The sequence below is a fragment of the Saccostrea echinata genome, unplaced genomic scaffold (genome assembly GCF_033153115.1).
Source record: "Saccostrea echinata isolate AGI-Se365-2 ecotype Australia unplaced genomic scaffold, CSIRO_AGI_Sech_v1 ptg000047l, whole genome shotgun sequence".
Taxonomy (NCBI): Eukaryota; Metazoa; Mollusca; class Bivalvia; order Ostreida; family Ostreidae; genus Saccostrea; species Saccostrea echinata.
Window position 1 is genome coordinate 15894693 of NW_026889796.1, and position 19927 is coordinate 15914619.

Consider the following 19927-nt stretch of genomic DNA (forward strand, 5'->3'; position numbering starts at 1 on the left):
AATTTTTTTTAAAAAAATTGTTGTTGCTTTATTGTTATTTAAGAATATTAGACAGTATCTTGTTTGATAAACAGATAGGTACTGCTTTTGCACTCAGAATTTGTTGCAAAAATAATAATTTATTGTAGTACACTACAGTATAAGACTGTGCTTGTTTGCAGTAAGACATCAATAGTAAACATAGTATCCAAGTCCTATTTTTTTTCCTAATTACAAATTATTATATGCATTGATTAATAGAAATTGAGTGTACTAAGGTACTGATTTGGCTGCCAGAGCTTAGCCAAAACTCTTTCATTAAAAATATTGGAGCTTTTTGACACAAAAGTTGCATTTCTCTATTCAGTTGTCTTGGCCTCAGCGACAACTGTATAGTAGCCTAAGATCCTTGTTGTGTATCTTTCTGTTAGTAGTTCCTCATACAGGAAACTCCCAGGGGTCTCAAATCGTGTCATGAAGGACTTCGATGCCCAGGGGTACAGGGTGATAGTACTCCGTCCAATCCCCTCCTGGTTTGAGTCCCCTATGTTCACACCATACAAATGAATGGTTACAAGGTGCTTCCCAATGTTGAGGAAATGGAAATACACATCATCCCCTGTGGGTATTGTCATGTTTTTTATGGTTCCGTCAGAGTATCCATTCACAACTGTGGAAGTATAATTGCTAACTTCAGAAATTCAATAATTACCCGAAAATGAACAAACGTTAATACATGTATAAATGGGATCTTTCAGCAAAGCAGAATTCTTGAAAATCTTCATGGTTTTTTTTTTATTATTAATCCTGTACACAGCATCAATTGAATTTCTAAAAATTTGATACTGATTCTGCCTGTGCTTGTTCTGGTTGAATATAATCGTCAAATAAATTTGCTAAAGTCTGTACCTCTGATAGCATTGACTTCAGTAAACCGTGGGTGTGATGTGTTGACAATTCCTGCGTAATCCTTAAGATTCTCCTCAAAGTACCAGCTCTGTGTTTCGTCAACACTGCCCACCATAAATACCTTCTGCTGCCTAGTAGATTCCACCGTCTCGGGGGATACAGAGGGGGAACAGATCACAAGGGGACCAAATAACCCAGAAGGGATGTCTCGTGTATTGGTTTTGGAGTAATATGGCTGAAAGAAAATTGATTCAAATATAACAAATCTAAATTAATGAAAGGTGACACATAAAATCTGTCATTTCAAGTCTAGGACCTGTATTACCTTCAGGATACAGGGTGGGTCTGCACTTCCTGGCCCTATGGATTCTGTAATATTCCAGGTGATTTTAGATGATTCCTCATCTCTGATGTCTTCCTCGGCAGAGTCACTGAGCCCATCAACATAAAGTGAGTAATTGCGCTTTCCCATGTTTTTCATTTCTAATTCAAAAGAAGTACGGATTTTACTTGTTTTGAAAAGCCAAGCATAAAGTTTTTTTTTACTTTATATGAAGTTTGATAATACACCAGATGGTGGTATGATCGTATGATCTGTAATGGGAAGAAGAAGAAGTCAATTCATGTAAGCTTTCCTGACCCCCCCCCCCCTTTTTAGGTCACCAGAGTCACTACCCATTTTCGTCCTCGGCGTGCGTTGTCCATTAACATTTGAACATTTTTAGCTTCTTCTCTGAAACCGCTTAACCAATTTCAACCAAATTAGGCATATAGCATCTATTGGTGAAGGGGAACATAAATTGTGAATTTCATGGTACCTGCCCCCCGGGGCCTGAGGGGTGGGGCTAAAACCACTAAAATTAATGCAATCTTTAAAAATCTTCTTTACTCCTGGATATCAAGCAGTCAAACTGTTGGCATGATTGTAATAAGCATTGAGCCCTCTACCAAAATTGTGAAATTCATGGCCCCAAGGTCAGGGGTTCTGGTGCTTGGGTGGGGCTATATACATGTAGATCATATAGTGAAAGTGCATTATTTCTTTGAAAATCTTCTTCTCTGCTCCTGGGTATTAAATAAAGTAACTAAGTACATCGTTATGAAGAGCAAGAGTGCCTCTTCCAAAATTGTGAATTTCATGGCCCCTGGATCAAGGGTTCTGGTGTTAGGGCGGGGCTGTATTGATTATGTAGTGAAAATGCATTAATTCTTTGAAAACCTTCTTCTCTGCTCCTGGGTATTAAATAAAGTAACTAAGTACATCGTTATGAAGAGCAAGAGTGCCTCTTCCAAAACTGTGAATTTCATGGCCCCAGGGTCGGGGTTCTGGTGTGTGTGTGTGTGGGGGGGGGGGGTTCTATTGATTATATAGTGAAAATGCATTAATTCTTTGAAAATCTTCTTCTCTGCTCCTGGGTATTAAATAAAGTAACTAAGTACATAGTTATGAAGAGCAAGAGTGCCTCTTCCAAAATTGTGAATTTCATGGACCCTGGATCAAGGGTTCTGGTGTTAGGGCGGGGCTGTATTGATTATATAGTGAAAATGAATTAATTCTTTGAAAACCTTCTTCTCTGCTCCTGGGTATTAAATAAAGTAACTAAGTACATCGTTATGAAGAGCAAGAGTTCTTCTTCCAAAATTGTGAATTTCATGACCCCAGAGTTGGGGTTCTGGTGTGTGTGTGTGGGGGGGGGGGGGGGCTCTATTCATTATATAGTGAAAATGCATTAATTCTTTGAAAACCTTCTTCTCTGCTCCTGGGTATTAAATAAAGTAACTAAGTACATCGTTATGAAGAGCAAGAGTGCCTCTTCCAAAATTGTGAATTTCATGGACCCTGGATCAAGGGTTCTGGTGTTAGGGCGGGGCTGTATTGATTATATAGTGAAAATGAATTAATTCTTTGAAAACCTTCTTCTCTGCTCCTGGGTATTAAATAAAGTAACTAAGTACATCGTTATGAAGAGCAAGAGTGCCTCTTCCAAAATTGTGAATTTCATGACCCCAGAGTTGGGGTTCTGGTGTGTGTGTGTGTGGGGGGGGGGGGGGGGGGCTCTATTCATTATATAGTGAAAATGCATTAATTCTTTGAAAACCTTCTTCTCTGCTCCTGGGTATTAAATAAATTAACTAAGTACATCGTTATGAAGAGCAAGAGTGCCTCTTCCAAAATTGTGAATTTCATGACCCCAGAGTTGGGGTTCTGGTGTGTGTGTGTGGGGGGGGGGGGGGGGGGCTCTATTCATTATATAGTGAAAATGAATTAATTCTTTGAAAACCTTCTTCTCTGCTCCTGGGTATTAAATAAAGTAACTAAGTACATCGTTATGAAGAGCAAGAGTGCCTCTTCCAAAATTGTGAATTTCATGGACCCTGGATCAAGGGTTCTGGTGTTAGGGCGGGGCTGTATTGATTATATAGTGAAAATGAATTAATTCTTTGAAAACCTTCTTCTCTGCTCCTGGGTATTAAATAAAGTAACTAAGTACATCGTTATGAAGAGCAAGAGTGCCTCTTCCAAAATTGTGAATTTCATGACCCCAGAGTTGGGGTTCTGGTGTGTGTGTGTGGGGGGGGGGGGGGGGGGGCTCTATTCATTATATAGTGAAAATGCATTAATTCTTTGAAAACCTTCTTCTCTGCTCCTGGGTATTAAATAAATTAACTAAGTACATCGTTATGAAGAGCAAGAGTGCCTCTTCCAAAATTGTGAATTTCATGACCCCAGAGTTGGTGTTCTGGTATGTGTGTGTGTGTGTGGGGGGGGGGGGGGGGGCTCTATTCATTATATAGTGAAAATGAATTAATTCTTTGAAAACCTTCTTCTCTGCTCCTGGGTATTAAATAAAGTAACTAAGTACATCGTTATGAAGAGCAAGAGTGCCTCTTCCAAAATTGTGAATTTCATGGACCCTGGATCAAGGGTTCTGGTGTTAGGGCGGGGCTGTATTGATTATATAGTGAAAATGAATTAATTCTTTGAAAACCTTCTTCTCTGCTCCTGGGTATTAAATAAAGTAACTAAGTACATCGTTATGAAGAGCAAGAGTGCCTCTTCCAAAATTGTGAATTTCATGGACCCTGGATCAAGGGTTCTGGTGTTAGGGCGGGGCTGTATTGATTATATAGTGAAAATGAATTAATTCTTTGAAAACCTTCTTCTCTGCTCCTGGGTATTAAATAAAGTAACTAAGTACATCGTTATGAAGAGCAAGAGTGCCTCTTCCAAAATTGTGAATTTCATGACCCCAGGGTCGGGGTTCTGGTGGAGGGGGGGGGGGATTGCTCTATTGATTATATAGTGAAAATGTATAATTTCTTTCAAAATATTTTTTTCTACTACTGGTTTTAAAGCAAAGAAACAAATGTATAGTCATGATGAGCAAGGGCGCTTCTTCCAGAATTGTGAATTCATGGCCCCTGGGTCAGATGTTCTGACGTAAGTGTGGAGCTTTATTTATTTAAAAATATAGTAAAAATGCATTTCTTTGAAAATCTTCTATGCTTCTGGGCATATTTGAGGCAAACAGAATAAAAGTTTTAATATGCTAAGGTATTTTTATCAGAATTTTGAACACCTGGACCATTTAGTCAAGTGTTCTGGTCCTGATCTCAGGGCACTATTAACTTGTATTCTGCTGAGCAAAGTTATTCCCCTTTGCCATTCACCTTTGATAATTAATCACTGTAAACAATGAATTTGAAAGGTTAATAGAATAAGAGAATTATGCAAGAATATTTATTGTATAATACAAAAAGTACTTTCATAGTTTTAATGACCAGGTAGACTTGGAAATAATAGTTGAATAAAAATGAGACCAAAAAAAATTTGTCTTTTTAAATGTTCTTCAAAGGCCAAGAGAAGCCAATGTGAGAAGTAATAATACAGGGTTAAAAATAAACAGTTTGTTAATAGTCTGCATGGTAATAGTGATAAATGGGGGACAGATAGATACTTAGACCAATTAATTTGTTGATGCTAATCATACTATTTTTCTTGCTTTTGAGTAACAAAGCTTCATTTATCAGTTTATGAATCCTCTAAATTGTTGTATTGTACTCAGGTGACCGTTAAGGCCCTTGGGCCTCTTGTTAGAAAATGCATTACCTATTTTGATTCTGTCACCAACATTGGCTGAGAGCTGTGGACCATACAAAGTTTTGTCTCTCGAGTCTGGCGGACTTTTTTCAAAGTAAAATAAGAGGCTGAAGTATTCAGCAAACATCACCTTCTTAAATCGTGGTCCCATTTGGTAACCTGGAGATTTGCTGAAAAACAAATATGAAAGTCATTCAACCAATATAGTTTCATATAAGAAAAAAAATGACAATTTACAAAATGGTACCTTGTCCAGTCTGAGAGTTGTGAATACTCCCAAAAGTCTTCTTTGATCCCAATGTTATGTGTAGAATCTTTGCTACTATAGACAAACCCCACCGAGGCCCCACAGTCATTAACAGATAGTGTCACAGAAGTATTACCACTGTTAAAACTTCTTACGGACCAGTTTCCTGTGATATTTGATCATAAAGGATACAAAAACTATATTGGCATGTACATCAAAATAAAAAAAAAATAATTGAATCAAATAAAGAGGTATAGCGCACTTGGCCTACAATATAGCACATTTACAGACATCCAGAATATTTCAATGTTTCAAGATATTCAGTAAATCTAGCTATAAACAAATACAAATAATACCATTACCCTGCAAAAATAGTCATAATTATCTATAAAAAAAAATTAATGAAATTTACAATTTTTTCATGGGATATCTATGGAGATCGAAAAAAATAAAGATTTTGTATTTTAAGTTTTTTAACCAACTTAAATCAGAGAGAAAAGAGACATATTAAGAGAAAAGTGGACACGTTGACAACACACGTAAGATGCAGCATTAGTTCCCGAAATGAAAAGTGACCTAGAACATGCATGAAAACAAAATCTTGAAAACAGTCCAGTAAAAAATATTGATGCATAATTCTGTAGAATATCAAACAAAAAATATTAACATTATGAAAAAAAAAATGATTTGATTTTAGTGAATATGCATATACGCAAAGAGGCTGGTTGTAAAGTAATGAAACAGAAATATCTCGTATACATAGTTCAGAAAGTGTTTTTCGTGAATTTAAAGCCCGAATCAGAGTATGATGAACATGTAGAAGCAGTTCCGCATATCCAGTGCGCCAAGTTAATCTATTACTAAACTTAAACTTTCCATTTAAATCTGGTAGTAGGCGAAATACTGGGAAAGGGCGCTTTTATACCTTTTTTCATTGCCGCATACTTAACGGTTTAATATAGCATGATCACACTACTTAGGTTCCATCATCCATGTATGAAATGTGATTGGTCACCTGTTTTCACCATGGTAATTGTGTACGTTGCTATGGAATTTTCTCTAGCCTCCATCACATTTAGAACGTGACCTCTCTGCTTTATGATACCTCCTCCCACAACAAAACTCTGAGGGTCCGATGTGCCAAACGACATCAGATGGAAAGTCAAGTCTTCTTTCAGACATACAGACATAGAAGGAAAAACGCCGGTTGGTAAACCATTTATCTTTTCATCTTTGTACACCATGAAAATTTCTCTCTCTGTTTCCTATGAAGTGACATGAAGTTTTGTTATTCGACATAACAGATATGTATTACCTTATTATTCTGTATGATTATATATTTACATTTTTAAATATTTTTCCCTTAAGATTCCTTGCAAATTAGACGAAGTTCATGTTCTCATGAACTACCATGGGATGAGTAAGAATATTTCCATTGTGATGTGATTTAAGTAAAAAAAAAAGTGCAAACTTTTTTTTCAGAAATGATCGTTGAATAACAAAAATATGTGGCAAGTCACCAGAAAATAATATAAATATAAGATATGAATTTAATTTTTGAGTATTAATGAGGTACATGAATTACAACGCTTCACGCCTGCATATTTATCAGGAAGCGCGTTTGCGCTTCATGAAATATGAAGGCGTGAAGCGTCGTAGTTCATGTCCTCATGAATTCTCTAATATTAAATTCATCTCTTAAATATATATACTTTTTCCTATTAAATTGTATTGCTCTTTGTTAAGTTCATAGGATACGTCCTAAAATATATGGAACGCCAAATTAACATATATTAAAATATTTGAACCTATCTCCAATTACGGTAATTGTACCTATCTTCAAATCAATTGTATCTATCTTTAAATCAGTTGTACCTTTCTTCAAATGAATTAATTCAATTCAATTTAATTTATTCACTCAAAAACCATGTAAATGGTACATGAGGTACATAAACATATAAAACATATATACATATAATACAGTGGGTCAAGCAAAAGGTGAGATTAATTCAGCTAGCTAGGGAGAACAGACCATACTATTAATCTTGGTAATAAATGTACATAATTTTTTCAAAGAATCAACATCATTTTGGCACATAACTTCACAAAACTTCATAGTGTTTGGCTTAGAACAAAATTTTTGGTTCAAAAAAATTTTCCTCGGTTGGTTTAAATCATTACATTCTAAAATATAATGATATTCATCTCCTATCTGATTATTATCACATAAGCTACAAAATCTTTCATTTCTCTGAGTACCATTCCATCTACCTATTTCAATTGGAAGATGGTGGTTTGTGGTTCTAAATTTAACTGAAGTTTTTCTAAATTTACATGATAACAGTGTTAAATATTTTTTGCACTCAAAATTGGTTTTGAATGAATGAAATGAATTAAAGATAGGTATAATTCAATTGAACTTATCTTTAATTGACTTAAAGATACATGTATGTGTAATTCCATTAAAGATAGGTGTAATTTATTTGAACCTAGGTTTAATTATTTAGAGATAGGTATAATTATATACACCTATCTTTAATTCATTAAGACCTATCTTTAATTCAATTGCACCTATATCCAATTTAGTTGGAGATAGGTTCAGTTATTTGAAGATAGGTACAATTAGTTCAAATATTTGAATATATGTTAATATGGCGTTCCATAAAAAGAGGGGATATCAATCTTTTTCATGTTTTTGCACTGAATTTCGATATAAAGTAATAGATACGATGAGAATGCAAAAATAAGAATGACTTCATAGGAAAAGTTCATTATAAATTTATCTTGTAGCAAGTAGGTCTGCATGTACAAACTGTTTGCAAAATTCTGTAACATTTTTTAAAGTAACCTAAGGCTTATGTTCGTCTTATTTTCAAGCAGCTTTGACTTTCTTGAGGAATTTTGCTAATCTTATAATACTTCATGGTCCTAACCTCTACACTTTTATGAAGAGAAATAAAAACACATTACTGGTGGCAGATAGCCCTCTTCGCAGATTTTGACAGGACCAAACAAGAAGGTTTCCTTGTTATGACCAAGACCAGAAGTGTAATGGCGCACTAGGCAAGGGTCATCATAGAGCGCGGGGGATACGTCTTCTGGTACACTCCAATAGTACGTCTTCAGACTGTTCGCAGGAACTGCCTTCTTTCCTACAAAGAAAAGTCTGTAGGATTGATTGTACTACAAAAGTACGGCAATGGCGAATAAATTTATCTTTTTATTCCAAGAGCAAAAGTGTTTGTTTCAGTTCCATCCATGGTCCACAAGTCACGTGATGTGCTCTTACGGCCGTATATAAACCAGGGATAAAGATTTTGGCAGACTCGGATTGCAAGGGGCGGTGCATGTTTTAAGCACGCTACTCACATTCCGCCAACCATTCTAGACATTCTTTGACAATTTCCTATCTTTGGATCATTTCCTTTCACTAACCTACTGATCTAGAATTGTCATCGTAGAACACCCCCTCGTAGACCTTCCCGACTCTCAGTCCGTGGGGATTCAATGACAGGTCCCCATCTGCTCGATTGTAAAACACCACTTTCAACAGATCTCTCGTTTCGGCGTAGATTGTTGGACCCAGTTTTCCATTTGTAGTGTGGTTACTTTCTTTCCTGATATTAAATCTGCTGTTTGTGTACTCTTGAAAAACGACAGGTCCAGCCGCGCTTCTACAGTCAAATATGCACATGATTAAATTGCTTATGAACATTATTTTACTGTATGTACTAGTATTTTTGGGAAAAGAACCATTTTCTCAAAGGTTTGAGCAATTCAAAAAAAAAAAAATGAATATTACCCGTTGGAGAGCTGTGCTCTTTCGGCAGCTATGTAGTATTTCCGGATGTTGCCAGAAAGTTTTTGTGCTGGGCGAGAGTTAGTGCATGCAGATACTCGTAGTCTGGCATAAACTGCAAAAGAAGGAAAAACGAGAGGCCCATGGGCCACGCTGATTAAGGTGGAAGGGACTAATTCCAGTATTGCTCTAATGACTTACATGGACTTGTATGGACATGTTCGGATCACATCTTTTATCTTAATCTAATATTAAATTAACCTAAAAGAGTTCAAGATTAATATAATGGTGGAATTTCTGGACCAGTCTATACTAATGTGCAATGCATGCCTTTGTGTCTTACGGTTGTCTGATTTATGTTGTGTTGTCAAAAGCCAAACCCCCTCTTCTAACGTCAGAAACTCTGCTATGATTGAAGCTCCAGGGTACAAACTCAAAGCATCGATTCTTTTGGGACAAGGAATGCAAACAAAAGAAACAAGAAATCATCGTCTACGCCATGTAAAAAACATATTTTGTATTAAGAAAATAAAAACAACGACAAAATATTTATTTACTTGCTTTGTATGACTTTTCATTTGTAAGATTTACCTTTGATTTCTAATTTCAAACTGATGTCCATACAGAACTACAGTGTGTATGTCGTTTTGCCCACCTAATGACGTCATATACAGACGAACTTTTCTGTTGATGCAAACCTCTATATCAGGCAGATTACCGTGTGTATAGCCATTAATGGTTGAGAATGCTGTATGTTGAAGGCTATCGGTACCGTTCGTATTGTTGTACCAACTTTCTGTCTCGTATATTGTTCCATAATGGAGAAATATCTCTCTAATATCGGGTAGTACATCTAAAAGAAGTGAAACCAGTGTTTACATATATATGTATCTGTTTAAAGTGCATGTACTTGATTTCATCACAATCTCTTTTTTTTCCCAGGGGAGGAGGGGTTAGCAGCCAAAGCTGTGGATTTATATTTTCGTTATCCCTTATAGCCAGGCCTGTAGGAAGCGATTTCAGTTTTGGGGCACAAGCTTTAAAGGGGGGGGGGGGGGCACCGGCTAACTAAAAATTCCTTGACAGGCAAAATAAAAGTCATCAGACGTAATTATTGAGGGGGCACAAGCATATAGTACTTATGCATTCTACAGTATTCTATATTTCGGCAAAATTAAAATTAATGAGGGGGGCACCCCTCCCCCCCCCCCCCCGGGTTCCTATGGCCATGTTAATTGCAGATCTTATTAAATGATAAATATTTCTATCATATAAGTGATGTCACATTGAAATTATGTTGTTTTAATCACATCAAATGCTGCATAATTTATAATTCCACTATCCAAAAAAAAAAAAATGTTGGTCTGTGGTCCTTGGTCAATGAATAGCTTTATATTAATTTATTAATTCTTTATTGCATAATACACCCATATGGGTCAATCAATACAATCCATAATAAAACAAAAAAAACAACCAACAAAGAACAATAAATATATTTATAAAATAGGCGCAATTCAGTAATTTACTCCTTATATGTTTATAAAAGTTGATAAAGCAACATTGAAAATTCTCGGGGTTGAATATACAAGCAACATATCACTTGACCTTGGTCTGTCAATTGTATGGCTGTAAGTGATCTTGAGGATTTTTAGTTGACAATTTTTAGGTCATAGGTATAACATTCTCAGTTGGAACCCAGCGAATCAAGGATTGCAGTTACTGATTACGACAGAAAGACAGACGTAAAAATAGCATCGTGCCAAGAAAGAAATGCTCCTTTCCACTGATACAACACAGTCATGTCATCTGCAGTACAAACTGTTCAGTGTATTACAAAATACAGACATCACAAAATGCTGCACCGAGAATGCAAACTTGTTTTTTTTTAATCAACTTTTCTTCTTTTGTGATTTAGTGATATCAAATCACAAAAATATACTATGCTTGCTGATTTAAATTTAAAAAAAAATTAAATAGAGCAAATATCATGAATAATTTATTTCTAAAAAATAATATTCACAAATTTTCATTTTTTTAATAAAATAAATACATGTATTTCTAATTAACTTTAAAAATTAAAAGTTTAATGTTCTCCATGATTTAACATTTAAATTTGATAATATCTAAAAAGACAGACTGGTTGGTGAAGAGTAAAACCCATCTTTACGTCGTTCGTGTGACATCTGACAGAGGAAAATATTGTCAAACACCTGCTTCCCGAAGTCTACGTCAAGTTTATTGGAGTAAACCCAAGGAGGAATGTACTTCTTCCCTGTCGAATTCCCCACGGTTCGGGTTACTTTAACAATGGTCATATGCGGAACAAAATCGTGATTGTCGCGAATTTCTATGCCCTCATTTTTTAAACACAGTTTTAGATGGTCCACAAATGTGTACATTTCTTTGGAACATTTCACTTTGGCATACACCACACGGTTAAAGAACTGGTCCATGCCCTTAAATACGAGAGGCGTGTCCTTGGGGGCCATGTACGCTAACTCAGGTTTAAGTTTATTTAGCACCTCCACGCAATGGGCAACTTGTTCTGGTGTGTCTAAACCAAGTGTGCACAAGGTTACGTGAAGGCAATGAAGAGGAATGCAGCAGCTTTCAAAGCGAGGTTCATGATCCATGATAACGTCTTGAATACCCTCCGTTGTGTGGACTATGTCAGGATCCGTTACTCGAAATGCCAAGAAATAATTGGGTCGTAACTTGTTTCTCCAATATTTGTCAAATCCGTCATCACACATTTCTTCATCGAATCCAGCCGACTCGGACTCCTCTTCTGAATCATCGATGGTTTGAAAGTTTGTTGCACCCCCATCAACCGTGACAGATATACCATCATCGCTGTCGTCATCAGAACTGTCATCTGCATTCTTACTTTCGTTTTTCTCAGAAGTGTCAATTTTAAGTCTTTCATAGTCAGCAATAACGTCGTAAATTGTCTTTTTACTGCCTGTGGAACCAAATACATTGTCAATCCTGCGAGGTTTATCCCAAACTTTAATATCTTTATACTTAAAATATTCAATCCTGTGTTTAGGTACGGCCAGCACATTATAATCTACGCTGGCAATATCTTCCCAGCTGAAGGAGGTAAAGTATTTTTCTTGAATTCCAAGAAATCTGTCGATATATCCAACAACAAATTCATCTTGGGGAAGGTCTGCGTCCCACTGGATCCGCTTGATGACGTCATCTGCTGTCTTCATTGATGTCTTCTTCTCATCTGTAACTTCCTCTTCCTCTTGTCTTTCCTTCCGCTTCCGCCGTTTCTCTTTGTTCTTCCGGCCTGTATTTTCATGTTTTCCTTTCCCTGTGTTTGGTTTGCTGTTGAGGTTGAATTTGTTTAAATTAATGTATTGTTCTGCTTTATTCAGCAATGTCTGGATCATTGGTTTACCGAGTGTATCAGTGTCCATTGATTTTACGAGGTCTGCTATTTCCTCTTCACTTAAAACTGGACAGCGAATAATGATGTTAGGTTTCGTCTGTGGATACCTTCCTAAAGCATAACACAAGAACATATGATTACTACAACAAAACAATCTACCAAAGCTTGTATCTTTATGATTATATATATTATTTTCTACAATGAATGAGAAACAATATAATGGGGTCTCAATCTTACTTGTCATTTGAAACTTGTACACAATATCTTGTCCACTGGGTTGTAAGGTAAGAACATGTGTAAATTCTCCCAAATCCTTTATAAGCCGACAGGAACCATGGAATCCAGCTTTTATTTCGTTGATTTCTGCGGTCTGGACTGCCAAGTTTTCCTGATTTGTATTTCCCGCCATTATGGATAGCAACGTCTTACCGGAAGTGCTATTAATGCCGGTATCCAGGATTGGAGATGTTAGTACACCTGAAGGGAAAACCATTGAATAATATCATCTTTGTTGTTATACAACAGAACTGGAAGCTTCGCATTATAAGTTAAATGCTCACAAACAAAATATTAACTCTGAACAACATAACGATTCTGCATTTACAATGTTTTGAAAAATGTATTTTATTAAAAGATACTATATTTATTTATAGCGACTACCTTTGTTATGTTCATTTAATAGTCCGACTTACCTAATATAAAGATTTTTTCTACAATCTATGGATCCAATCTCGCTGGTATTTATATCGGGTCTTTATGTTTCAACCCGTGATGCAATACTATCCTGGATCCTGTGACGTATTTCTGTTAAAAATAGCTTGTTTACGTATGGCACATATATGTATATGAGGGCGGATTCATCTTTTTCTCCACGTTTACGGGGCAAAAAACAAAAAGAAACAAAAAGGAAAGAAAAGAGATGAAAAGAGAAGAAATGAAAACCCCAAAAATGTGTTTATAAATTTTAATTTCTTTATTGCTTAATATATCCATACGAATACAAAAAAAAAAAAAAAAAAAAAAAAAAAAAAAAAAACGGAGAACAATGAATGTTTTATAAACAATAATTTATAAACGTAATTTTAAGTAATTTACTCAGTATATGTAACACCGATGTGGACCTTGTATTTCTTAATTCTATTGATTGTTTTATAAAAATGTACACAGCCGGTATAACTTTAAATGTTGGACCAAGTATAATTCAGTCAAGTTTCTGTATGGGTTGATTTCAGATAGAATGAGGAACAATAATTATCTAGCATGGTTTTTAGAAGTATATTCCTTGCTTGTATATTACAATTACGTTGTAAAAAGAAATGAAATTCATCATCAATTGCATTACATGAAATGCATATATAATCTTTGTTATCGAGGTATTTTCTTATGTCTATCAGTTTCTATCAGTAGGCAGTGGTCACTTCGAAATTTACTTAGCAATTGTCTATTCTTGAAACTATTTTCGAGCTTAAGATATTCTTCCACATTGAAATTGTATTTTATTTTACTGTACAAGTATAGTTTGGAGTTTTCTGAAAATTTAGATACTTTTTCCATAGTTTTGTGTTTACAATTATCTAATACTATTTTCTTCATTTTCTTTTTAACTGAATTTCGAATGTTGTCAATTTTTTCATCTTTTTTTCATGTAGTCTATATTATTTAAATTATTTTCTTTAAATATAGACAGTGCGAGGGTATGCCACGAGTAAAATACCTCTTCATGCAAAGACATATTGATAATAAAACACACACAAAAATAAAATAATAGATGTAATAATTATTAATCAATTTCACTTTTTATTTTGCAATGTGCGGTCGTTCGAATGCACTAACAAATGTATACAAGCCATCGCCAGACAAGTTCATGTGCGAGCGAAACATGAAAAACCCAAACCAAAACTATGTTTCCAAACTTCATTATTAAGTAAATGTACATCAACTGCTGAACATGCAGAAAAAGATTTTGCATTACAATTCCTTTAATGTAGACATGTTGGCCCATCTTTACACAACCGAATTAAAATCTGTGATATATTTCAATGACAGTAGTTAATGTTATTGTATTCAACATCACTGATACTAACGCCGCCACTTGTTGGAATGGAAAAGGTGTCGATGGCCATTTCATTGCCAAAAAAATCAAATTTTCCCCATCTTTATCTGGAACATTTCAAATTTTTCAAAAAGATATGATTTTTTTTTTAATTGATACCTTTAAAAGTTTTATGTAACCTTATAGCCAATGCGAATAATGGTTGGAGGAAAATCATTCGGAAATACATGTACTTGCATAAAAATATTATAATTATGATACACACACAATTTCATAAGAAGTACGCACTTTACTTTGTCTGCAAGGATGAATCAGCGTGTTTAATGAAATCGTTTTGTCAGAAAATTATATTTTCCTACGAATTATTACAATCTTTGCAGCAATCAAAAATACGATGAATTTAAATGAAAGGTCTTTTTTTTTAATATTTACGGAACACATGGCCTAAAATCCTTGAAAGTCAAGGGACTTACAACAAAGAAATAAGTTACTGTAGCCTTGTGCATACTGCCTAAAGTTAATGACTTATTTAAGTTAGTTCCTGAAAATAGTATACAGCGAAAGATGACCGCAATCTGAAATCAAATTGAACCTCGCATGTTACTTATCATTATGTATTGAAATAAGTAGAAAATGTTCTACCATTCACTCAGAAATAAAAACGCTGAAAGGGAGGGACAGTAAAGGTAAATGATGCAAAGGAAGTATGTGAGACGCTATGGCAGTGAAATATGAGAGTACTAGATGTAAAAATATCAATTCAAGAAATCGTTTTATAACCCCCCCCCCTTCCCTCTCTTTCTTTAAAAAAAAACACAGAACGTTTTCCCTCATATTGAAACTGTATAAAATGAATTCTTTTGCATATACATGTATATAATAGACCTAAGGCGACATTTTGAAAATGTGTATTTTGTGTAAAGCAATTTCACTGATAATTTAAATTTCTGTTGGGGTTTGCTGACAAACAATAAAAGACATAAACCTAATATTTTGCTCATGAACGACTCTGTATAACTCAGTGAAATTCATTTGAAATTGCTCTGATGAGAAAAATACCGCATAATTACTGAGAGTTTATTCTGACAGAAGTGTAAGCTTGACACCACAAACCAAACTCTTGGTAAATTTCTTATAAATGTAATATTATATTTTATTTTTCTGTCTATTTACAAGAATAATGAATCTTTTTTTTTTTTAAACTGTTAAACAATTTGCCTTTAAAAGTGTACCACGGAGAGTTAACATCAATGGATAGGTAGAGTTCCTTTTTTGATTTGATTTGATTTGAACATATTTTATTATGTACTGAAAAAAAATGGATTGGGCAGCAGGCAAAGCCTATATAAGCCCTCTTAAAAGATCCTTTTTTAAAATCAAAAGATGAATCATTACCAGATTTACACACAACAATCATTCCCACCAAGCCAGTATTGGTGTCTCTAATCAGGTTAACGTCAGAATAATACAGTGACGTCATACACTGCTCCATGGACAATGCTGGGGGTACATTGGCGTCTGTGACGGTGTAAACGTAGGTCAGAGTAGATCCCGGGTACACAGGACTCCCCAAGTAGGCCGCACCTTAATTGTGACAAAACACATATTTCATTGGGGTTTCAAAATAATTCTGAGAATAAACATGGGGAATGGGGGAAATCCTAAATCAATTAACAAGTTCTTCTCCTTAAACATGAACTACACAAATTATACAGAAATTAACAGTTAGGAAAATTCTTCAAAGATGCATGCAATGAAAATTAGCATGAATAAAATCACATTTAAATCTTCCTGATTATCTTCGCTAGCCAAGGGTTTTCGGTCCACTCCGCTCCCCATAATGGGGAGCGGAGTGGACCGAAAACCCTTGGCTAGCGAAGATGCTTCCTGATTGGTTATTTGATAATGATAATATGGTTAAATAAATAAGCGAAGTTGACGATAGAAAATTTGAAGCCATCACTTTTATCATAAAGTTTAGTTTACTGTTTGCCAACAATGTCTTTTTCTAGTAAAATATCCAAATATGAAATAAATGTGTCTCTGTCAGAATCTGTGGTGTCTTTTATTTCGAGTTCAATGGGATACAGCGAATCAAAATAGGAATTGAAATGTATATTGTTCATTGATAAAACTTCGTCGATATTCCTAAATATCGAATTGAAGGCAACAAGAAAAGACTTCTTTTCATGCAGAAATTTTGCTTCATAAGAATACAAAAATAGGTCTGCTAATAATGGGACACAATTAATACCCATGTTAAATAACAGATTGTTAGAAGACTATGGCCCCGTTTCACAAAAGAACTTAAGTCTAAGACCAAAATAACTTGTTGCAACTTATTTTCTTCTTTAATTTAAAAAAAAAGTTAATCTTCCTTTACAACAAATATGGCCGTAGGAACGGGGGGATATCGGCAATAATTTTGCCGATATGTAGATATTATAGTAAACTTAGATACTATATGCTTGTGCCCCCTCAATAGAAACGTATGATGACCTTTTTTTTTTTTTTGCTTGTCAGGAAATTTTTGGTAGTACCCCCCCCTTCAACTGTCAACTGAAAATGTATGGCTGTGCCCCCCCCCCCAACTGAATTTGCTTCCTACGGGCCTGACAAATGAAGCCAATGTTAGTCTTTCGACCTACATGTAATTGTATATTCTTCAGAGAGAGACAATTTCAAGAAAAAAAAAATCAGTGGCAATCAGGTTGTGTAAACTTATAATACAAAGAACTATGAAATGGATACGTTTTCAGTGTATTGGGTAGCAGTCTTTGCGGGAGTATTTCGATAAAGCCAGTTTATCGGGATCAAGTACTACTGCTATCAAGATGAACTACTGTATGATAAATATCCTATATATTCCAAATTAAAAAAAATAAATATGCATTTTTTTATTTAAAATACCACTGATGTGATCTCAAAACATTTTGATTTTCTTCTCAACTTTTCTATTGAATCATATCATAAAATATGAAATAAAGAATAGCAATCAAGCTCAAAAGTAGAACAATACAAATTGGGTGCAGAGCAAACACGGACTACTAAAACATCGATCAGAGGTGGGATTAGGTGCCACTTAGGAGTAAGCACCTCCTGTCGACCGGTCACACCCGCCGTGTGTTCCTTGTCATGACTGAGTAAACGGAAAATCAGTAAACAATTCAGTGTGAAAATAATGACTTAACAATTTGTATGAAAAAGGTCAGTCAATATTCGACTTAGGCATAGATTGTATTTGATAACCGGGTCATTGTATCGACCATGGAATTTGCGAAATGTTGACTTTTAAACGAGACTGATGATATCCTTGTATCATCAACTAATTTGAAAATAGATTGCCTCATTTTAGAAATTAATCGTACGTAGAATGTGCACTTGCGTATCGAATCAACTGGGAGACATAAACTCCATATGCAGCTGATAATGGTACCCGGTATATTGCTACATAAATAAGTTGAAGTCATCAGATTTATCATAAAGTTTAGTTGCTAGTTTGCCATTGTTGTCTTTTTCTAGAAAAATATCCAATTATGAAACAGTTGTGTCAGACTCTGTGGTGTCTTTTATTTCGAGTTTAAAGGATATATCGACTCAACGTAGGAATAAAAATGAATATTTATGATTGAAAAAAAAATCGATATATAGAAATGTTGAATTGAGGGCCATAGCAAGAAATTTCCTCTTTTCATGTACATCATCAAAATTAAATAAGTACCTATTTTCGAAACTATGGGGCTAGTTGTATTTTTAAAATAGATCTTTATAAGAGTGCTGAACCAAATTAAAGGAATTTATACACATTGGAATTGCTCTTATGATTGCTTTTAATACAATGATCATTCAGTTGCATGGTTTCTTAATTTGTTACCAGTATATGAAATTCCGTTCTTTTATAATTTTTTTATACAATTTTCAGTTTCAGTGACTTTTTCACGTTCATGAACATCATGTGAAAATTTGCATCAGGTTACATCAGTTTACATCCAACAGAGCAGGAATGTAAAATGATACCTGATTCGTTCTTTTTTGTGTTGAGATTGTCCGTGTAGAAAGAGTAGGGACGTTTGGCATTGTTCTTGACTTGTATCCTCAGTGTATCCCCTACAGTTGCCCGGATTACGGGTCCAAGAAGTCCTTGCTGTGACGTCACAGGTTTTCTGGCCGTGAAGGTGTGGTCCTTATATTCACGAAAAACTGCTTTTCTAAAGACAGACTCACTGGAATGATAGTTTTGTGTGTAAAGACATTTAGCCACTCAATAATGCATTCTTGGTGTTAAAATGCTTTTTACTAAATCATTGCTTAACAATCATTTCAAAGCATGCAATGCTGAACCTTTTGCTGCAGAGAAGTTTTTTTAGACTAATGGGTAGAAAAGGTAATTTGGTACTTTGTTTCTTGAGGGTGCAAATGTGTGCTGACAAAATGTATATTTACTAGTTTACATGGAAGCTAATATACATGTATGTTAGCATTAGTGATGGTCAAAGGCATGTTTGCATTGCTGTTTGTACAAAAATGTTGACATAATTAAGTGATCATGGCATCACAGTCATGGTAACGACATGTACAGATACGTCAGCACTAGTATTCATACAAATATATGGACAATATTGCTCATAGCATTAGAAGTGATCGGACGAACATGTTGGTATTAGTGAGCGTACAAGTTATAGCAAAAACATATTTCTTTCTGTGTCCTGGTTATTATGAATAATGACAGGTTTCCAGTGAAGGGATCTCACCTTTGGTCGGTCTGTTTGTATGTCCAGTCGATCTCCTCAATAGCTACATAGTAAACAATATCTTTACCGTAAGAAATGGTTATCATGGAGAATAAACACAGGTAGAAATTCCTCCATGAATCCATTTTTATTTAATAAACAACAGAATGAGCCTCGGTAACCTCTCTACGGCGTAGTGGCCCTTGGAAGGTGAAGAGAGAAAACTTCCTCCAAGATAAACAAAATATTTACTTATCGAAGAGAGTGTAGAGAAGTCTGAAAAAACATATCTTCCTCCACATCTTGTATAGCATATCCGTTTCCTGCAACATAACTGACGCAAAACTGTGCAAGCGTCCGGTCCTTAAGATACGTCAATCAAAATAATATTTTGTTATTGCTACACAATTCAAAACTTTTTTTTTTAATTTCTTAAATCATTTATGATTTTGCTTCTATATAAAGACTCCTGAGGATTTGGTCATGCACAGACCTCATCGCCTCTTAAAAACTGAAGTTCTAATGGTACCATTTTGCTAAGTACAATCTTCTGAATGCACATTTCTTAAAGTGTGATTTAAGAGTTTTGAGAAGGAGCACAATTTAATTATATTTCTTTAAGAACATGCTTACATTATATGTACATTCTGTTAGATTAAGAACATTTGGGTTTATATGTTACAAAGTTTTACAACTTATATTCTGAGT

At 35.0% G+C, this 19927-nt stretch overlaps 2 protein-coding genes across 2 annotated transcripts; both read right to left on the reverse strand.

Annotated features, from left to right (window-relative positions):
* Positions 1-2: 2 nt before the first annotated feature.
* Positions 3-19420, reverse strand: LOC133202460 (coagulation factor V-like). The gene is made up of 14 exons (XM_061338288.1): positions 19241-19420; positions 18507-18712; positions 15885-16073; positions 9628-9889; positions 9380-9483; positions 9040-9151; positions 8673-8911; positions 8208-8389; positions 6253-6502; positions 5238-5403; positions 5000-5160; positions 1214-1371; positions 889-1123; positions 3-649 (listed from the first exon to the last, which is right to left on the reverse strand). Exons 1-14 carry the CDS (start codon positions 19363-19365, stop codon positions 339-341), a joined length of 2700 nt encoding a protein of 899 aa, XP_061194272.1. The 5' UTR covers positions 19366-19420; the 3' UTR covers positions 3-338.
* LOC133202461 (uncharacterized) lies at positions 11116-13207 on the reverse strand. The gene is made up of 3 exons (XM_061338289.1): positions 13129-13207; positions 12674-12913; positions 11116-12547 (listed from the first exon to the last, which is right to left on the reverse strand). Exons 2-3 carry the CDS (start codon positions 12843-12845, stop codon positions 11160-11162), a joined length of 1560 nt encoding a protein of 519 aa, XP_061194273.1. The 5' UTR covers positions 12846-12913; positions 13129-13207; the 3' UTR covers positions 11116-11159.
* Positions 19421-19927: the final 507 nt, after the last annotated feature.

What these genes read in the sequence shown, in the direction of transcription:
- LOC133202461 (XM_061338289.1), bottom strand. Translation starts at nt 12,845, where the DNA reads ATGGCGGGAAATACAAATCAGGAAAACTTGGCAGTCCAGACCGCAGAA. An exon ending in GTACAAGTTTCAAATGACAA is followed by an intron (nt 12,548 to 12,673) that starts GTAAGATTGAGA and finishes GTTATGCTTTAG; the next exon opens with GAAGGTATCCACAGACGAAA.
- LOC133202460 (XM_061338288.1), bottom strand. Translation starts at nt 19,365, where the DNA reads ATGGATTCATGGAGGAATTTCTACCTGTGTTTATTCTCCATGATAACC. An exon ending in AATTACCATGGTGAAAACAG is followed by an intron (nt 5,404 to 6,252) that starts GTGACCAATCAC and finishes CAAATATCACAG; the next exon opens with GAAACTGGTCCGTAAGAAGT. An exon ending in ACCCACCCTGTATCCTGAAG is followed by an intron (nt 1,124 to 1,213) that starts GTAATACAGGTC and finishes ATTTTCTTTCAG; the next exon opens with CCATATTACTCCAAAACCAA.